Below are 18,099 nucleotides of genomic sequence, written 5' to 3'. Positions count from 1 at the left end.
GATGGTATGGGGGGGGGGGGGGGTTGGGGGTGGCGGCGAAACACTTTTCCGGCCAAGTGCTTTGGTATGGAAGTTTAAATGTGTTATAAGCACCAGTCTTCATTTGCTTATTTTAGTTTTCAATTAGAATGGAAGGTCCAATCTCGGTGCATATGGCTTATCGAACGATATCGCTCATGATTGTATATTTTTTCTCGTATAGTACCATCAATAGATAAGGAACTTTAAGTTTCGTATCTATCTTTCAACATTTGTTCTCCTTGAGCTAGCCGCATAGTTTTAATGCACGGCATTTCTCGTCTATCAACAATAGTTTCCCAATTAGGAAGGACCGCTTAAATATTGGATGAGAATAAATCTCCGTGAAACACTTAGCATACCGCTGCCTGGGTGGAATTCATTGTCCATATAGTTTTGCTTAGATAGAGGTTTAGTTTAATAACCCATACGTCATAGGTAAATTTTCATATTTTAAGAAATTTCAGGCAGAGGTGAACTCGAATAAGCCGGAGCTAAAGAAGAGTCAACTATCGTTGTGAACTTTCTCCTCATTTGAGATTGTTGAGAATTATTAATCAATTTCTCCCCATTTATTTTTTTTAACATAACAGCTGCTTATTGGTTAGTAGTTAGGGTTTGTTTCTTTTTCAAATTTTTGACCAACCCCTTTTAAAGTTCTTTATTTTTTGGCTTCAAACTCGTGGAATTGTTCTGTGCAAAAAATTATTTTTTAATGGTGGGGAGATCTAAAATCTTTCTCGTTTGGTAAGCCGAATCCATTCGTTTATCAGCCCCCTTGAGCCCAGTTATCAGATTGATTAGACTTCTAATTGATAACAAAAATCAACTGCCTGATAACTACATCATATGTAGATAAGCGTTGAGATAATTGAGTTTTGACAACTGCCAAGCTAATGCCACTAGTTCTAGTTTGTTCAGTGATTAGCCGCTATGTGGATGAATTATACTTCTATTAAGAAACCCCACGTTATGATGAAAAATAAATTATTATTTTATTTTTTAAAGTATGATGGAAAATATTTTGCAGCTTTAAGGTGGAAATATGCAGGTTTTTATGTGACCCCCCAAACTAGATAACAATTTCTCCGATATAAATACTCAAGAAAACTCCGTCTAGACGTCTTGAATCCTGTCTTAATCCATTAATCACATTTAAAGTGTTACACATAAAACAACAACCACTATGAATTTACTTGGTGAGAAAGATAAATCTAATGTCACAATCGACATCGAAAAACGTGGGTCGTCAGACATCAATAGTTATCAACCTGAACCACACATCATCTCAACAGGGTTTGACGATTTCGATGATAAGTTAGATGTGGCGCAATATGGTCAAATCCAAAGGAAATTAAATGCTAGACATGTTAATCTTATGATTATTGGACAATCCATTGGTTCCGGTCTTTTTATTGGGCTTGCTACTCCTTTGACTACATCAGGTTCCTTGTCTCTTTTCTTGGGTTTTTTGGTCTGGGCATGTTTGGTGGTGTATCCTTTAATGCAAGGTGTTGGTGAAATGTGCAGCTACTTACCAATAAAAGGTACATTTTTGCACTATTCTGCAAGATGGGTTGATCCTGCTTTAGGTTTTGCTTGCACTTTGATTTATTTGTATACCTCACTTATGTTTGTTTGTTTGGAAGCTGTTGCTTTCGCATCGTTAATTAGTTTTTGGACAGATGCAAACCCTGCAATCTTCATCACAGTTTGTCTTGTATTATATCTTTTCGTTAATGTATTTGGAGTAAATTGGTATGGTGAAATCGAATTCTTTAGTTCCATTTTAAAAGTCCTTTTAATTCTCGGGTTGATGATGTTCTCTCTTATATCAATGAGTGGTGGAAACCCTCAGGGTGATGCATATGGTTTCCAACGTTGGTCCGAAGGAGGTCTTGTGAAATCTTACTTAGTAGAAGGTACAACAGGTCAATTCTTTGGGTGGTGGAATGTCTTGATTTACGCAGCATTCGCATGTGGAGGTCCTGACCTCTTGGCCCTTTGTGCTTCTGAAATGAAGAATCCTAGAAAATCAGTCGGTATCGCTGCCAAGAGATCATATATCCGTATCTACTTGTTCTATTTTGGTGGTATTTTCTTCCTTAATTCAATTTGTGCTTCAAATGACCCTGTCTTAGTTGCAGCCATGGAATCTGGTGCTGTAGGTGCTAATGCTTCTCCTTGGGTCATTGGAATTAAGAATGTCGGAGTTCATGGTTTGGATTCCTTAGTAAATGCCTTGATTTTAACTTCGGTATGGTCTTGCGGGAACGGTTTCTTCTATGGTGCTACCAGATGTTGGTATAGTGCTGCCTTAGCTGGATACTTACCTAGATTCTTTTCAAAGTGCTTGCCAAACGGTTCTCCCATCTATTGTGTCTTTGGGACAGTTTTGATCTCATTATTGGCATATATGACTTTGAATCAGGGTGCTGCAGTTGTTTTCAATTGGTTTATTAATTTGGCTACGACTGGTATGTTATGCACATACCTTTGTCTTTGGGCATGCTATTTCAAATTCAAACAAGTTTATCCGAAACAGACAGGTATACCTTTCAAAAAGCCTGAATATCAATACTATTTAGCTGCAAGATTTATTCACCCTTACTTTACTTACTTTGGTTGCTTCTTGAATATCTGTGTGTTGTTTTTCAATGGTTTCTGGATCTTTTTCCCAGGGAATTTCTCAATTGCCAACTTATTTACATCATACTTCGCTCCTACCTTCTTCATTTGCTTGTTTGTTTTCTGGAAATTCTTTAAGAAGACTCACTTAAGAACTGTTGAAGAGGCTGACATAACCACAGGGAAACAGGAAATTGATTACGAAGAAGAATTAGAAAGAGAAGAAGAAGCCAATCGTACTCCACCTACGGGAATTGCCAAAATTGGTCATAAGATTTCTAATTTCTGTTTTAATTAGGAAGAATTTTATTTATTTAGTTTGTTTTATTTAAGTTTTTTAATGTAGTGTTTACATGTTTGGGATCTTTCAACTTCGGAACTTCTTGTTTGCAAACTTGTAGTTCCTTGAAACCCATCCATAATTTAATACCAGATTAGAAGTATAGAAATCTCCTGGAGGAGTCACCTTCTTTCGGTATTTTTCAAGCTCTGAGAAAATGGGGGCACCGGATAATACAACCAAACTGTTGAAACGATTAAAATTGCTTTGAATTTTCAATCGTGTTTAATACAATCGTTCTCAAACATCGAAATGATTAGCAATCAAAGAAGCATTGCCATTCCTAGGGGTATCAAAGGCGGGGAAAGGACTCCTTGCTAATTGAATTCCAGAACGTTCGCTTCCCTATAGAGAAGCTGTAAACTGTGCCAGTTTGTCTTATATAGAATCCCAAATACGAGGAGTGCTTAGTTGGGGTGAGTGGGGGAGGGGCTGATTTGGTGCAAGTCCCATCTTTTAGTTATCATCTAATCGCGCCGAAAGCTGCCAAAATTCTATGAGCAAATCTCCGGGATTCTGCCGCATATACGAAGGTTCAGCTAGAAATGGAGTAACAAAGCAACTAGTATCGTTCGTGTCCTTATCTAAAACAATTGTCAGAATACAGTTGATAGGCAGAGGGATGTACCATTTTTACACTCTCTAGAAATGAATGGAGTCTATTTAATGCTGTGGAACCAAGTTTGAGTACTCTTCTCACTAGTGATACCTTTACCTGTAGAAGCATTTTCAAACGGGCTCATTAGCCAACTCCTAGTAATCGTTTTGAGGGGTGGGGGCCTAGGGTAGATTTGCGCATGTGTGTTTCTCGGCGACAAGATTCTCAAGCACAACAATAAGCGAGGAAACTTTTTCGTTGTTAGTGAACTATGTTTCCCCACTAGGCTATTCTGTATCTTTTCAAATGAGTACATGGGCTTAGCTTAGTATGGGGGAAAGTCGGAACCCTGTTTCGGTTATTCTTATGGGTTTAAGTTGTGTTAAGTATTAGAAAAATCCTTCTTATCTAATCTTGTTGACCAAATGGAGAGGAAAATAGGAAACTTAAGGAGTTACTCTCAAATGTATACATGGAACTGCCTCTTGGCCCTCATGTTAAAGAGGGTTCGGCAGATCGGTTAAACATTGACTAGCTAAGATAATTAGAGCTATTTTGATTTATTGGAAAGTTCGTAATTCTTCGAAAAAGGATGAAATATGAGATATTTTTTATCTCATGTCAATATTCAAAATAGGCGACCACGCATGAAATTTCAAATTTTAAGAGCTTGAACATGAAAGAAGACAATCATTAAAATTGCCTTTAAAAAACGCCTTTCAAATTCATGCAAGATGACTCGTAATATATTTAGATTGCAAGTAGTGCGAAACAAACGTCTGACAGTGACTCTCTTGTGTAAAACCTAAGATTGGTAGTGTTACACGGGATACTACAAAGGCACAAGAAATCTTCATGAAGCCAGTAGAGTATGAAAGACAGTCAGTTTTTCTTTCAGTTTTATAATTCCGGAGTTGTGGAAAGTACAGAAAGCATCTTTATCGTTTGTTTATTAATTCGATTTCAGCTTACCCTTTTGTGAAAACTTCCCCGTAACTAAAACCCTTACAAATTTAACGAAGAGGCTTTCTTCAAAATTTTGCAAGTGTTGTCCGCTTATATGCAGTGCTTTGCTCGGCTCTAGTTACGCAACTATATTATTTTTTACCACTGATTATTTTTCTGTGCGATTTTTTTCGGTTCTTTTTTTGCAACCAAATGACTTATCTACCTTTTTGATATCTCCACCTTTCTCTCTCTTGTCCTTCAAAAGGAATGACATATAAAAACCCAAAATTTCCCCAGTTTTACACCTTTTTTGTATTTTTCTTGTTATTCTCTATATTGCCAATCAATGAGTAACAATTTAGAGGAGAAAAATTCCGACAGTTCTCCTGTCAAAGAGATCCATATTCACGATTTACATTCAGTCATCTCACGTCACACAGTTGACTATGACTTATACGTTGCTAAATCCAACCCTACTGGTATACAAAATGCAGAAGGACATCAATTAAGACAAGCTTTAGATTCTCGTCATGTTAGTATGATTGCCATTGGTGGTGCATTGGGTACTGGTTTATTAATTGGTACTGGTTCTGCTTTAAAAACCGCAGGGGCTGGTGCTATTTTAGTTGCATACTCCCTTATTGGGTTTGTTGTCTTTATGGTCATGAGTGGGTTAGGTGAAGTTGCAACTTTCGTTCCTTTGAATGGTTTCGCTAATTACTGTCAAAGATATGTCGACGATGCTTTGGGGTTTGCTTGTGGTTATGTCTATTTATTCAAATATTTGATTTTACCTGCTAATCAATTAGTAGCCGGTTCCTTAACAGTCCAATATTGGGTGAGTGCAGAAAAGATGAATCCTGGTATTTGGATTACTATTTTCCTTGTTATTATTTTGGCAATTAACCTATTGGGTGTGAGATTTTTCGGAGAAATTGAGTTCTGGTTATCTACATTGAAAGTATTAACATGTCTCGGAGTTATCTTTATCCTTTGGGTTATTGCCTTGGGTGGTGCTCCAACCGGTGATAGAATTGGGTTCAGATACTGGAAGAACCCAGGTGCATTCCTTGAATATAAAGATGCTTCAAAAGGTCTAGTAATAGAAGGCTCCAAAGGTAAGCTTGTTTCTTTTGTTTCAGTTCTTGTCACTGCTGTGTTTGCTTTCTTAGGTACAGAATTAGTTGGTATTACTTTCTCCGAAACTAGAAACCCCCGTCGTTCCATTCCTAAGGCTATCAAGTTGACTTTCTACCGTATTGTCATTTTCTACATCCTTGCTATCTTCTGGCTTGGAATGTGTGTATCTCCAAAGGACCCGCTCCTTCTTTCCGCATCTGGTAATACTGCATCAGCATCCCCCTTTGTTATTGCTATCAAAAATGCTAAAATAGAAGCTTTAGATCATATCCTTAATGGATGTATCCTTTTATTCGTTCTCCTGGCAGCTAATTCTGACATGTATGTTTGTTCAAGAACTGTCTATTCACTTTCGGTTGCTGGGTATGCACCAAAGTTCTTCACAAAGACAAATTCACTTGGTGTTCCATACTATGGAATTGCACTTAGTTTTTCTTTTACATTATTGGCTTATATGACAGTCTCTTCGAGTGCTGCCCAAGTGTTTGTGTATTTTGTTAATGTGGTTTCCTTAACAGGATTAATTGCTTGGTCATGTGTTCTCACTATCCACATTCGATTCATGAAAGCTTTGAAAGCTCAAGGGTTTGACAGGAAAACTGCATTGGCTTACAGATCGCCTTTCCAACCTTGGGGTTCATATTTTGCCTTGCTGGTTTGCATCATAGTCATCTTTATTAAGAACTTCACTGTTTTCTTGGGTGATAGTTTCGCTTATAAGAGTTTCATCACTGGCTACATTGTTCTTCCAATATTCGTGGTAATGTACTTTGGATACAAGATTATCTACAAGACTAAGATTATTAAACCAAAAGACGTTGATTTGGATACTTTCAGGGATGTTATTGATGCTGAGTTTGAACAATATGAGGCTGAAGATGAGGAAAGAAGGGCCCGTAGAGAAGCTGAAGGTATTAAATATGACAAGGAATGGTTTTATGATAAATTCCTTGGATGGATTTTCTAGGTCTACACGAGAGATATCTAGATTTATATATCTATATTGTGTACTTCTGTGTTAATCAATTTTGCCTTTGTTCTGGAGGAGTTGGCACTTGTAATTAAATTTCTCTACTTCTTGAGTAGGTTGTCATTGTCTCTGCCAGAGTTTTTTCACCAATAGATTTTTCGAAATGGATGTCAATCTGTGGCTTGCTGCTGGGTTTTAGATTTTATATCTAGGTACTTTTATAAAAAAGAAACACCCGAGCAAACAGACGTACTCAGATTGTTTAGTTAAATTTCGAGATTTTCAAAAAAAGTGATCGTGGTTTATCGCTAATCATGAAACGTTTTGACAAAATTTTGACAATAACAAGAGTGAACGATCCATTCATGTAATCTGGCAGAAGTATAGATAAAAAAAATATTGGAAGAACAACAGTCTAGAACCACATATGGTGGATTGAATTGAAACAGCGGCTCGTCACGGGATCTCTGAGAATATTGATCTGTGGTTCAATAAAAAGAGTGCAGTTTGTAAGTGGGTCAAGAATATGACTTCAGACATACATACGTTTCGAGTCGTCGGGAAGTTTATGGAAAGCCATTACTATTAGATAGCATTACTATCTTTTAGTGAAGCATTTGTGTCTCAAGGATTTAGAAAGGTTATATTCTTTAGCGCACAAGAAACACTGTTGAGGAATTAAGCGATATTCGAGCCTACAAAAATCATGTTTAGGAAGGGAATTGTTCTTTAAGTAATTACCAACAAGAATCCAACAAGTAATATGGTTCCAAAAGGGAGGGGGGACTCAGCACTCCACTCTTCTCATTTCGTCCTGGGTTTCATAGGAGATGAAAATAAGGCAAGGGATACCCTTAAAAATAAGGTAGAATGGGCGGGGGGGTGACAGAATCTCCGCCTCTAGGTCCCTGCTAGAACTCTAGGTCCCTGCCAGAACTCTAAAATTACAAAAACCTCCGGGAAACCAAAGTATATATCAAGTTTTAGTGGGGGAGAGTCCATAATTATATCACCAAGGAATGACTAGTGAGAAATTCTAATGGGGTGGTCTAATAAAGTTACTCTTCCCAATTGTTTTGGAATAAAATAGACTTTACGGTTCACGGGCGAAAAGTGTTTGAATGCTTCCTTTCATGCGTAGGGTTTTTCTAATTTTCCCCATGTCTGATTGAACGCCATTTTGATAATTGTAAGTTAGTTTATGTAAAGAACCCTCACACCGACCCACACTGGGAGCCCTCTCCCCAATGTACACGGGGAAGGAGCAGGGACTATCGTACTGAGGGTTTCTCCCTGTACTGCTTATCTAGGGACTGTTTGGTGGTAGTCTGCAAAATTTCATTATAGGTACATAAGAGCATTTGCCAATTATGGAAGAGCTTTGGATAGGAAATAAAACGCTGACTAAACTCTAAAATTGCAAACTTTAAAAAAAAGCCTTTCAACTTTCTGCAAGATATGAGAATGTTAATTAAATCTAGATAGCACCTACTAAAATATGGTTGTTAACTACACTACTTGTACATAGACGCAGGAGAAAATGCCTTTCAACTTTCTGCAAGATAAATAATAATGTTAATTATATAGAGATGGCACCTAATAAAATGTGGTTGTTAACTGCCCTAGTTGCAACATAGACGAAACCTTGACAATTAATTGGAAAACCAGAAAGAAAATCAGGTTTGTTATCTGCGATTTTAATTCCGGGATTCTTCTGGCCATCTAAGCAAAAGAAAGGCTTTGCTCTCTTATTGATTAATTTCATTTCAGCTTAGTTATTTGGGAAAGCTACCTCATGTTAAAAGCTTTGAGAATCTCGCTGCAAGGGCTTGAAGTTTTGCAATTATTCATGTTATATGCAGTTCTATTGTACGCCTCTTTGTAAGCGAATTTAAAAAACTATTATTTTAAGGTCAAAATATTTTTTACTTCTATTTTTCTTAGTTCTTTTTTTTTGCAACCAAATCAGCTAACTTTGCCAACTTTAATATCTCCCCTCTCTTACAATTTTGAATAGCATGCACACTTTTATGCTATCCAACAAGTCCAGTTGTTTCTAATTAGTTTTCTCTAATTAATTATATAGTTTTCCTAATAGATATAGAAAACCATTTCGTTGTTCAAAAGAACGATATAAATAGACTTAAAACTTCCCCAGTTTGCGATTCTATCACACTTCTTTTCTTTCTTTTCTCTTCACATCCAAACAATGAGTAACGACTTAGAAGAAAAGGGCCCCGACAGTCCTCCGAACAAAGCTTCTCATGGACAAGATTTAATTTCAGTCGTGTCACGTCACACAGTTGATTACGACTTATATGTTGCTAAATCCAACCCCGTTGGTATCCAAAATAAAGAGGGGCATCAGTTAAGACAAGCTTTAGATTCTCGTCATGTTAGTATGATTGCCATTGGTGGTGCATTGGGTACTGGTTTATTAATTGGTACTGGTTCTGCTTTAAAAACTTCAGGGGCTGGTGGTATTTTAGTTGCATACTCCCTTATTGGGTTTGTTGTGTTTATGGTCATGAGTGGATTAGGGGAAGTTGCTACTTTTATTCCTTTGAATGGTTTTGCCAATTACTGTCAAAGATACGTAGATGATGCTTTGGGCTTTGCTTGTGGTTATGTCTATTTATTCAAATACTTAATTTTACCTGCTAATCAATTAGTAGCCGGTTCCTTAACAGTTCAATATTGGGTGAGTGCAGAAAAAATGAACCCTGGAATTTGGATTACAATTTTCCTAGTTGTTATTTTGGCAATTAACCTATTGGGTGTTCGATTTTTCGGTGAAATTGAGTTCTGGTTATCTACATTGAAAGTGTTAACCTGTCTTGGTGTTATTTTAATCCTTTGGATTATCGCTTTGGGAGGTGGGCCAACTGGAGATAGAATTGGGTTCAGGTATTGGAAAAACCCTGGGGCATTTATTGAGTACAAAGATTCATCCAAGGATCTTGTAATAGAAGGCTCCAAAGGTCGATTTGTTGCTTTTGTTTCCGTCCTTGTTACTGCTGTCTTTGCTTACTTAGGTACAGAATTAGTTGGTATTACCTTTGCCGAAGCCAGAAACCCTCGTCGTTCCATTCCAAAGGCCATTAAATTGACTTTCTACCGTATTGTTATTTTCTACATCCTTGCTATCTTCTGGTTGGGAATGTGTGTTTCCCCGGATGATCCACTTCTTCTTACTGCAACAGGTAATACTGCTTCCGCCTCCCCATTCGTCATTGCTATCAGAAATGCAAATATAGATGCTTTAGATCATATTCTTAATGGATGTATCCTTTTATTCGTTCTCCTGGCTGCTAATTCCGATATGTATGTTTGTTCAAGGACTGTTTATTCTCTTTCAGTTGCTGGATATGCACCAAAGTTCTTCACCAAGACCAACTCACTCGGTGTTCCATACTACGGTATTGCCCTTAGTTTTGCTTTCACTTTATTAGCTTACATGACTGTCTCGTCTACAGCTGCTGAAGTCTTCACTTACTTGGTCAATGTCGTTTCCTTAACAGGTTTGATAGCTTGGTCATGCGTGCTTACCATTCATATACGTTTTATGAAAGCATTGAAGGCTCAGGGTTATGACAGAAAGACCACCTTGGTTTACAGATCTCCTTTCCAACCTTGGGGTTCTTACCTTGCATTGCTGATCTGTGTTTTGGTTATTTTCATCAAGAATTTTACCGTCTTCTTAGGTAACTCTTTCACTTACAAGAGTTTCATTACTGGTTACATTGTACTTCCAATTTTCTTGATGATGTATTTCGGATACAAAATCGTTCACAAGACCAAGATCATTAAACCAGAAGAAGTGGATTTGGATACGTACAGAGATGTTATTGATGCTGAGTTTGAACAATTTGAAGCTGAAGCTAAGGAAAGAAAGGCTTCTAGAGAAGCTGAAGGTATTAAGTATGACAAAGAATGGTTTTATGAAAAGTTCCTTGGATGGATTTTCTAGGTAGGGGGGATATCTAGGTTTTATGTAGTTTGCGTACTTATCTTTTATGTTTAATAATAGTAGTATTTGTTGTGAAGAACTTATCACTTGTAAATGATTTCTGTATCCCGAATTCAATTTTGAATTTGAAGAATGTTGGATATGTTTTGCAACCAATTGTTTTTTGAAATGACATTAATCTGTGAAATTTTGTTGGCTTTTGAATTCAAGTAATCATATAGGAACGGAACATCATAGCCAAATGGCAAATTCATATTGACATTTAGGTTGTATGATTTTCAGTGAATGATCCTCTTGTACATATTCCATGCTTTCATGAAATTTTTTCCCGAAATATTGACAAAAAAATGATTGAAAGATCCTATTCCAATTATATGACACCGAAATAAAAATGTAATAACTAGAAGAGAACGGCTCTAGAAATTCACATTATGACTTAATTGGCAATACTTTTCAGTATGTAGAGCATTTCTGGGAGTCCTATGATAGTTCACTAGATTTTGAAATACGAGGGTGAATTTTAAGTCGGTCAAAACACGTGACTTTGGGCGTGAATATTTTTCAAGCCATAAAACGGATGTGAGCCCTTTCAAACAATCAGAAAATTTCTCTCGTCGGATTAATAATGCCGTGATGCACCATGCAATGTTGTATCCAATTTCTGTTTGCTACAGATCTAGAGTTTGAGCTCAAATAGATCCCACACCACTCGAGTCTAGGTGCTGAGCTGGTTGGATCTGTGGGCTAGAGAGACCTGTAGAGTAAGGAAAAACTTATCTCTTCTCTATTAGTTGGTAAACGATGGGTGTGACGAGTAGCAATTCCTAAGGTCGGTCTTAATGGGGCACCTGGTTAGTAAGTTTTTTGACCTGACACACTGCCTTAAGGAAAAAACCGTTCAAGTAAAGTGGCTTGATGGTTTTATAAATATATTAAGGGAACGGGGCCACATATTCATGTGGGGGGAATCGAAGAGAAGAACGGCAATGGTATGAAAATTTCTGACAGTCGGCGAAAAGCCTTAATGCACAAATAACCGGGGAAAACTTCCAAGAAAATATTATTGTAATTTCGGGAAGATGGACGGACGATTAGTCAAGTGTATTGTTTTTCCCCACCGACTACATCTTTTAGTATGGTTCAACTGAAAGAAGCGATTGGATCGGACTTGAATGCTGAAGGAGAAACTCGGAACCCAACGCATGCTTTTGCTGTGGCACTAGAACTGTATTTTGGTTTGGTAACCAAGGCCCTTACTACAACTCCGAAAGCTACTTTTCGGAAATATTTTATCATCAGAGTCAACACTATGTAAGTCATTCGATCGGGGATTCGCATTTGTGTTCGACTAACAACAGATAATCGAAGCTTAACATAATCTATTGGATAAATCCTATCAAAGATTTACCAAAAGACAACCAAAAATAGATCAGATATTTTTTAAGAATTTCTTTTAAAATAACGGCTATGTGCAGAAACACAAACTTTAAGAGTCACCTCTCCACTTCCTTTATTAAGATTTGGGTAACATTCACTCTAACTACAATTCCTTCCCTATACACCTACTAATTTATGTTGCTTATATGAGGTTTTTTGAATCATTGGCTGATGCATTTTTTTGTTCCTCTATTTGTATATCTGTTTATTATATTTCTGTATGTTATTATGTATAAGAACTAGAATAAATGGTATTCTCAGAAAAAAAAAAAAAAAAAGAGTCAGAACATAAAAAATAATTCTCTCGGAGTTTCTTTTGTGTGTTTGTGTAAAATTCGGACAAACAAAATTTTTAGATGGGATGAGGAAAAATGCCTTTCAAATTTATGCCGAACAAACTAAAGGAAGGAGCATACGTCAAATTATCCGTCCAAGATATAATGCAGAATACGAGATAACAATTGGTTTGAGATATTTAATGGCGGAGTCTGATTTCCCTATTTTGGAAGCAGAAAAGATCCATGTACATGTATATGTGTATCTTCTGACGAATGGTGGTGACTCAAATAAAAAAAAGCAGCCACCACTTTCCAGGCTGAATTCACTCTTTTAAGCGAAAAATAAAAAGAAAGCCCTGAGCTTAAATGCTTCGTTTTTTCAGTGCAAAAAGTATAGATTCAATTCCGTTACTGATGACCAATTATCCGGTGACGAACAAGTTATCTTTTTGGAAACGTCTTCTCCATGATTTTATCTCCTGATATCTTATTTTAATAAAATTTCATTTTGAGATTAAGATATTTAAATTTTGTGAAAGATAAACCGTATCTAAACATAAGATACGCATTGCGACAGAGGGGACACTCACGGCGATTTTCATTTAGAAAGTGATTTTTTTACTTTTTATTTTTTATCGAACAATTGATCCTTATGCATCATAGTATAAATTTATGCAGTTTCAGCTGGACGTTTTTCTTGGCTTTTTTTTGCTGTACACAATTATTTTTTTTCTTTCTTTTTATTTGCAACAATTAACTAAACCTTAACTACGGGAAGTTTATCTTTGCTTTTATGTTCCATTTATGTTTAGAAAAAATTGTGTGATATAAATAATTGGATTCCCACATCTCCCCCATTTTTTTTAGATGGAAAGGATACTTTTTTCTTATTATTTTTCTTATCATTCTCTAAATATAAAACAACAATGACTGATAAATTGGATGAAAAGAACTTTGACAGTTCTTCCGCTCCTAAAGAATCTCAAGGACACGACTTGCATTCAGTCATCTCCCGTCACACAGTTGACTATGACTTATACGTTTCCAAATCAAATCCATCTGGTATTCAGAATGTAGAAGGACATCAATTAAGACAAGCTTTAGATTCTCGTCATGTTAGTATGATTGCCATTGGTGGTGCATTGGGTACTGGTTTATTAATTGGTACTGGTTCTGCTTTAAAAACCGCAGGGGCTGGTGCTATTTTAGTTGCATACTCCCTTATTGGGTTTGTTGTCTTTATGGTCATGAGTGGGTTAGGTGAAGTTGCAACTTTCGTTCCTTTGAATGGTTTCGCTAATTACTGTCAAAGATATGTCGACGATGCTTTGGGGTTTGCTTGTGGTTATGTCTATTTATTCAAATATTTGATTTTACCTGCTAATCAATTAGTAGCCGGTTCCTTAACAGTCCAATATTGGGTGAGTGCAGAAAAGATGAATCCTGGTATTTGGATTACTATTTTCCTTGTTATTATTTTGGCGGTCAATTTATTGGGTGTTAGATTTTTCGGTGAAATCGAATTCTGGTTATCGACTTTGAAAGTCTTGACATGTCTTGGTCTTATTCTTGTTCTTTGGATTATTGCTTTAGGTGGTGGCCCATCAGGAGATAGAATCGGATTCAGATACTGGAAAAACCCAGGTGCCTTCCTTGAATATGCTGACGCATCGAAGGGTCTCGTAATTGACGGTTCCAAAGGTCGTTTTGTTGCTTTCGTTTCTGTTCTTGTCACTGCCGTTTTTGCTTTCTTAGGTACAGAATTAGTTGGTATTACTTTCTCCGAAACCAGAAACCCTCGTCGTTCCATTCCAAAGGCCATTAAATTGACTTTCTACCGTATTGTTATTTTCTACATCCTTGCTATCTTCTGGTTGGGAATGTGTGTTTCACCGAAGGATCCACTCCTTCTTTCGGCATCTGGTAATACTGCTTCCGCCTCCCCATTCGTCATTGCCATCAAGAACGCTCACATTAAAGGATTAGATCATGTTATCAATGCTTGTATCCTTATATTCGTCCTCCTGGCTGCCAATTCCGATATGTACGTTTGTTCAAGAACTGTCTACTCCCTTGCTGTTGCTGGCTATGCACCAAAGTTTTTCACCAAGACCAATGCACTTGGTGTCCCATACTATGGTATTGCCCTTTCTTTTGCATTCACCTTGTTAGCCTATATGACTGTTTCTTCTGGCGCTGCTGAAGTCTTTGGTTACTTTGTCAATGTTGTCTCATTAACTGGTTTAATTGCCTGGTCATGTGTTCTTACCATTCACATTCGTTTCATGAAAGCATTGAAGGCTCAAGGGTATGACAGAAACACCGCCTTGGCTTACAGATCTCCATTCCAACCTTGGGGCTCTTATCTTGCTTTGCTGATCTGTATCTTGGTTATCTTCATCAAGAATTTCACCGTCTTCTTAGGTGATAGTTTCGCTTACAAGAGTTTCATCACTGGTTACATTGTTCTTCCAATTTTCTTGATAATGTACTTTGGATACAAGATTGTCTACAAGACTAAGATTATCAAACCAGAAGAAGTTGATTTGGACACTTTCAGAGATGTTATTGATGCTGAGTTTGAACAATATGAAGCTGAAGACGCTGAAAGAAAGGCTGTCAGAGAAGCTGAAGGTATTAAATATGACAAGGAATGGTTCTATGAAAAATTCCTTGGATGGATTTTCTAAGATCTACAGTAGAGATGTCTACATTTTATATATTTAGAATATTTATTTCACGTATTATTTAATCTTATTAATGTAATTATAAAGCAATTATTATGTATTTACAAGTATTATTTTTCTTTCGCTATGGTGTCAGACTTTTTGTACCTGTTGCACTCAAACTGGAGGAATACTGAAATAAATATGTTAACAACCCCCCCAACCCAGATGTCAGAACGTACTTAGTAGAAGAAATTGTTAAATATGTAAGGCAGTGACTTCCATCCTGCATAGTAGACATGATCTTACATTATTTTTCAAACAAAGACAAAGGCATTCAGATTCGGTGACAGATTCACTTCGAGACAATATATGTGCACAGGCTTCGAACCCTGTTTTATTTTTTTTCTTCCTACTAAACGAATTTTACCACCAAACTTGAACCTCAGTTGTTCCCCCACAGTATTAACGAAATGGCTCCAAGCACAAGAAATAGAAGGATCATACCTTTACATCTTAGAAAGAGAACAACTGTCGCGTATGTTTACAATTATATGAACTTCTGCGTATGAGAAAGAAAGCGTATTAACTGGTGTTTATTTTTATAGTTGTGATGAGTGTCGACAACGTAAGATCAAATGCGATGGTGGGTTTCCTTGTTCTAAATGTTTGAGTTTGAATAAAGCCTGTTCTATAAGTAAACGAGATGGCCCAATTAATCCAATGGATTATAAGTATGTATATTTGCTTACTAGAAAATAGACAGCAGAGCTGAGTGTATTAACCAAAGGAAATAGGGAAAGTTATACCAATCTAAAAAAGTACAATTGCAAACTTGAAAGAATCATACAGTCTTTATTTCCAGATGTATCTTTAGAAACTCTTCGAAATAACACAGATGAATTCGAGAAGGAGGTTTGTATAAATAAAACAAAGCTACCGATTGTCGTAGATAATAGCAACAACAACAACATCAAGAACGAAATAGAAGATCAAGCCAATTTACAAGTGGAAAAGCTCAATAATTTCAGCCAAATCTTCGTCTCCACTACGGATCAATCGTTCATTGATTTCATAGCCAGAAAGCCGAACGATACTGTTACATCTAACACCTCATCCACGCCACTCTTAATGAGAACTTCCTTCTCACATAACAACAAGGAATATATCAGACGAACCCTTCTTACGCTCATCAAAGACGGTCTAGAAACCCTTCCCGAATCAGATGACCAAGTCAGAAAGCTAGTTGATATTTTCCTCCACATCTGCGAAACTAACTATTTCTATGTCCATCATGCTCGTTTCCATGCCCAGATTGAAGAAATGCTAGTTAGGCGTCATAAAAACGATCTTGAATATTTCGTCAAACACTGGTCAACTTTGGTTTTGCTATTAGCTATGATTGCCATTTCCGCCGGGTTTGAATACATGACTGACGATGGAATTAAGAGCATAAAAGAATTAGATGAATGGCTGTTAGATACAAGCCCGGGTTTGAAGTATTATTATGCTGCGTTACAGTTCGCCGGGTTTTTGATTGATCAAAAATCAATTGAGAGTATACAGGGATTATTGCTTTTCGGTGTATTTATGACCACTAACAGGCTAGAAACATTCCAGATGTTCGATGGTGGGTACATATTCATGAACCTTGCTACTGAAATTGCAATCGCGAATAAATTACATTTAAAACAACCATTCATGGAATGTAGCGAAGAAGATCGAGAAGTATACAAGCGACTCTGGTGGTCTTGTTATACCATGGAAAGACGGTTCGGAGTTAATTTGGGGAAGAGGGAGATTATAGATCCTGGGGATATAACCGTTGACATGCCAGTGGATATTCCTGCATTAAAGAATCGCTTTGGCTATTCAAATTGTATGAGCCAGCATTCTATGATTCAGTTGAATTTTATCTTTAGAGATATTGCAGAATTATTTTATACCAAAACGAGAAAGAATAAACTTGCAAGTGTATCCATTGATCCAGCTGCAATAAAGAAATTAGTAGAAGAAGTTGAAAAATGCAAGATGAACTTCCCAGAGTATACCGAAATTGAAAACCTCGACCCCAAATCAGCACAATTTCGTGCACATGTTCATCTTAATCTTACATACTACTTGGCCAAAATCTACATTGGCAAACCATTTCTCCTATACAAAGTTGAAAACTACAAACGTTTGGCCGAAAATGGTGGGGATTATGAATCGGCATTTGTCGACCATCTTTCCTCTATCTGCATTGATGCTGCCTTCTGTTCCATCGAACTCCTATCTGAACTAGACAAGCATAACAAATTAGGGCTATTCTCATGTACAGATATTAATTTCTGTAATATCGCCCTATTTACCATTCTTGTCTTTCTCAGAATTGACGGCCGGTCTGAAACAACCCTATTGTTCCTTCGTAAGGGATTGAAAATCCTTAAGACAATGTCAAGAGGGTGTTCGAGTGCAAAGCTGTCGCTAAATAAATTGAAGAAGTTAGATAATTTAGTTTCCGATATTACTGAGCTTGATGAGATGGAAAAGGATATAAATATTTACAATGTATTTGGGATCGAGACTGCCGCAAAATCATTCCCAACAGATACAAATAATGAAGGGTCCTTATTGGAATTTGGAAAAGAACGCAAAGCCGAGAGTGGATCTCAGCTGGGGACGTATATGACCTTGGAACAAGACTTATTGGATGGAATACTGGACTTTTGGAGTGCTGTTGTGGATGGTGATATTTATGAACAATTGAATTTGCTGGATTTGATAAATTCATAAGCAGTTGATGTTCCAAACAGGTTGGTTTTGTGTGACAAAGTTTATAAGGAGGTTTAATCGGGGAGAGATATACCCAATTTGTATATAATCTCACACGAATGATTTCATTGGACAGTGTCTTATCACTTTCAATATTAACACGCCATATCGGTATTCCTATTTTTTTACACATAAATATTTTTCCGAGGTTTATCGAACGAGTTTTTCCGATGGCTAAAAAATTTAGAATTTGAAATTTGCAAGAAAAATTAAATGCGAGGAACGTTTTTGACGCATCGCATCCTCCTGTGTACCATATTAGAAGCTTAACTAAATTTCACAAAATCGTGCT

General features: G+C 36.9%; 5 protein-coding genes across 5 annotated transcripts; all 5 read left to right on the top strand. All coding sequences in view use genetic code 12, as the record gives it.

Annotated features, from left to right (window-relative positions):
* Positions 1–1,204: 1,204 nt before the first annotated feature.
* On the top strand, positions 1,205–2,944 carry PUT4 (Put4p; the record flags this gene model as incomplete). Its single annotated transcript, XM_049405987.1, has 1 exon — positions 1,205–2,944. The coding sequence occupies one exon, from the start codon at positions 1,205–1,207 to the stop codon at positions 2,942–2,944; it is 1,740 nt and encodes a 579-aa protein (XP_049264474.1).
* Positions 2,945–4,878: 1,934 nt separating this feature from the next.
* J8A68_002255 (uncharacterized protein) lies at positions 4,879–6,639 on the top strand (the record flags this gene model as incomplete). The annotated part of the gene is made up of 1 exon (XM_049405985.1): positions 4,879–6,639. The coding sequence occupies one exon, from the start codon at positions 4,879–4,881 to the stop codon at positions 6,637–6,639; it is 1,761 nt and encodes a 586-aa protein (XP_049264473.1).
* Positions 6,640–8,851: 2,212 nt separating this feature from the next.
* On the top strand, positions 8,852–10,612 carry J8A68_002254 (uncharacterized protein; the record flags this gene model as incomplete). The annotated part of the gene is made up of 1 exon (XM_049405984.1): positions 8,852–10,612. The coding sequence occupies one exon, from the start codon at positions 8,852–8,854 to the stop codon at positions 10,610–10,612; it is 1,761 nt and encodes a 586-aa protein (XP_049264472.1).
* A 2,641-nt stretch (positions 10,613–13,253) lies between these two features.
* On the top strand, positions 13,254–15,017 carry J8A68_002253 (DIP5; the record flags this gene model as incomplete). Its single annotated transcript, XM_049405983.1, has 1 exon — positions 13,254–15,017. The coding sequence occupies one exon, from the start codon at positions 13,254–13,256 to the stop codon at positions 15,015–15,017; it is 1,764 nt and encodes a 587-aa protein (XP_049264471.1).
* Positions 15,018–15,466: 449 nt separating this feature from the next.
* ZCF24 (Zcf24p) lies at positions 15,467–17,768 on the top strand (the record flags this gene model as incomplete). The annotated part of the gene is made up of 3 exons (XM_049405982.1): positions 15,467–15,531; positions 15,602–15,621; positions 15,871–17,768. 3 exons carry the CDS (start codon positions 15,467–15,469, stop codon positions 17,766–17,768), a joined length of 1,983 nt encoding a protein of 660 aa, XP_049264470.1.
* Positions 17,769–18,099: the final 331 nt, after the last annotated feature.

This window comes from Hemisphaericaspora subhashii (assembly GCF_019202705.1).
Source record: "Hemisphaericaspora subhashii strain CBS 10753 chromosome Unknown scaffold91, whole genome shotgun sequence".
Taxonomy (NCBI): Eukaryota; Fungi; Ascomycota; class Pichiomycetes; order Serinales; family Debaryomycetaceae; genus Hemisphaericaspora; species Hemisphaericaspora subhashii.
The sequence above is the reverse complement of the archived record's forward strand: the minus strand, read 5'-3'. Positions and strand labels throughout refer to the sequence as shown.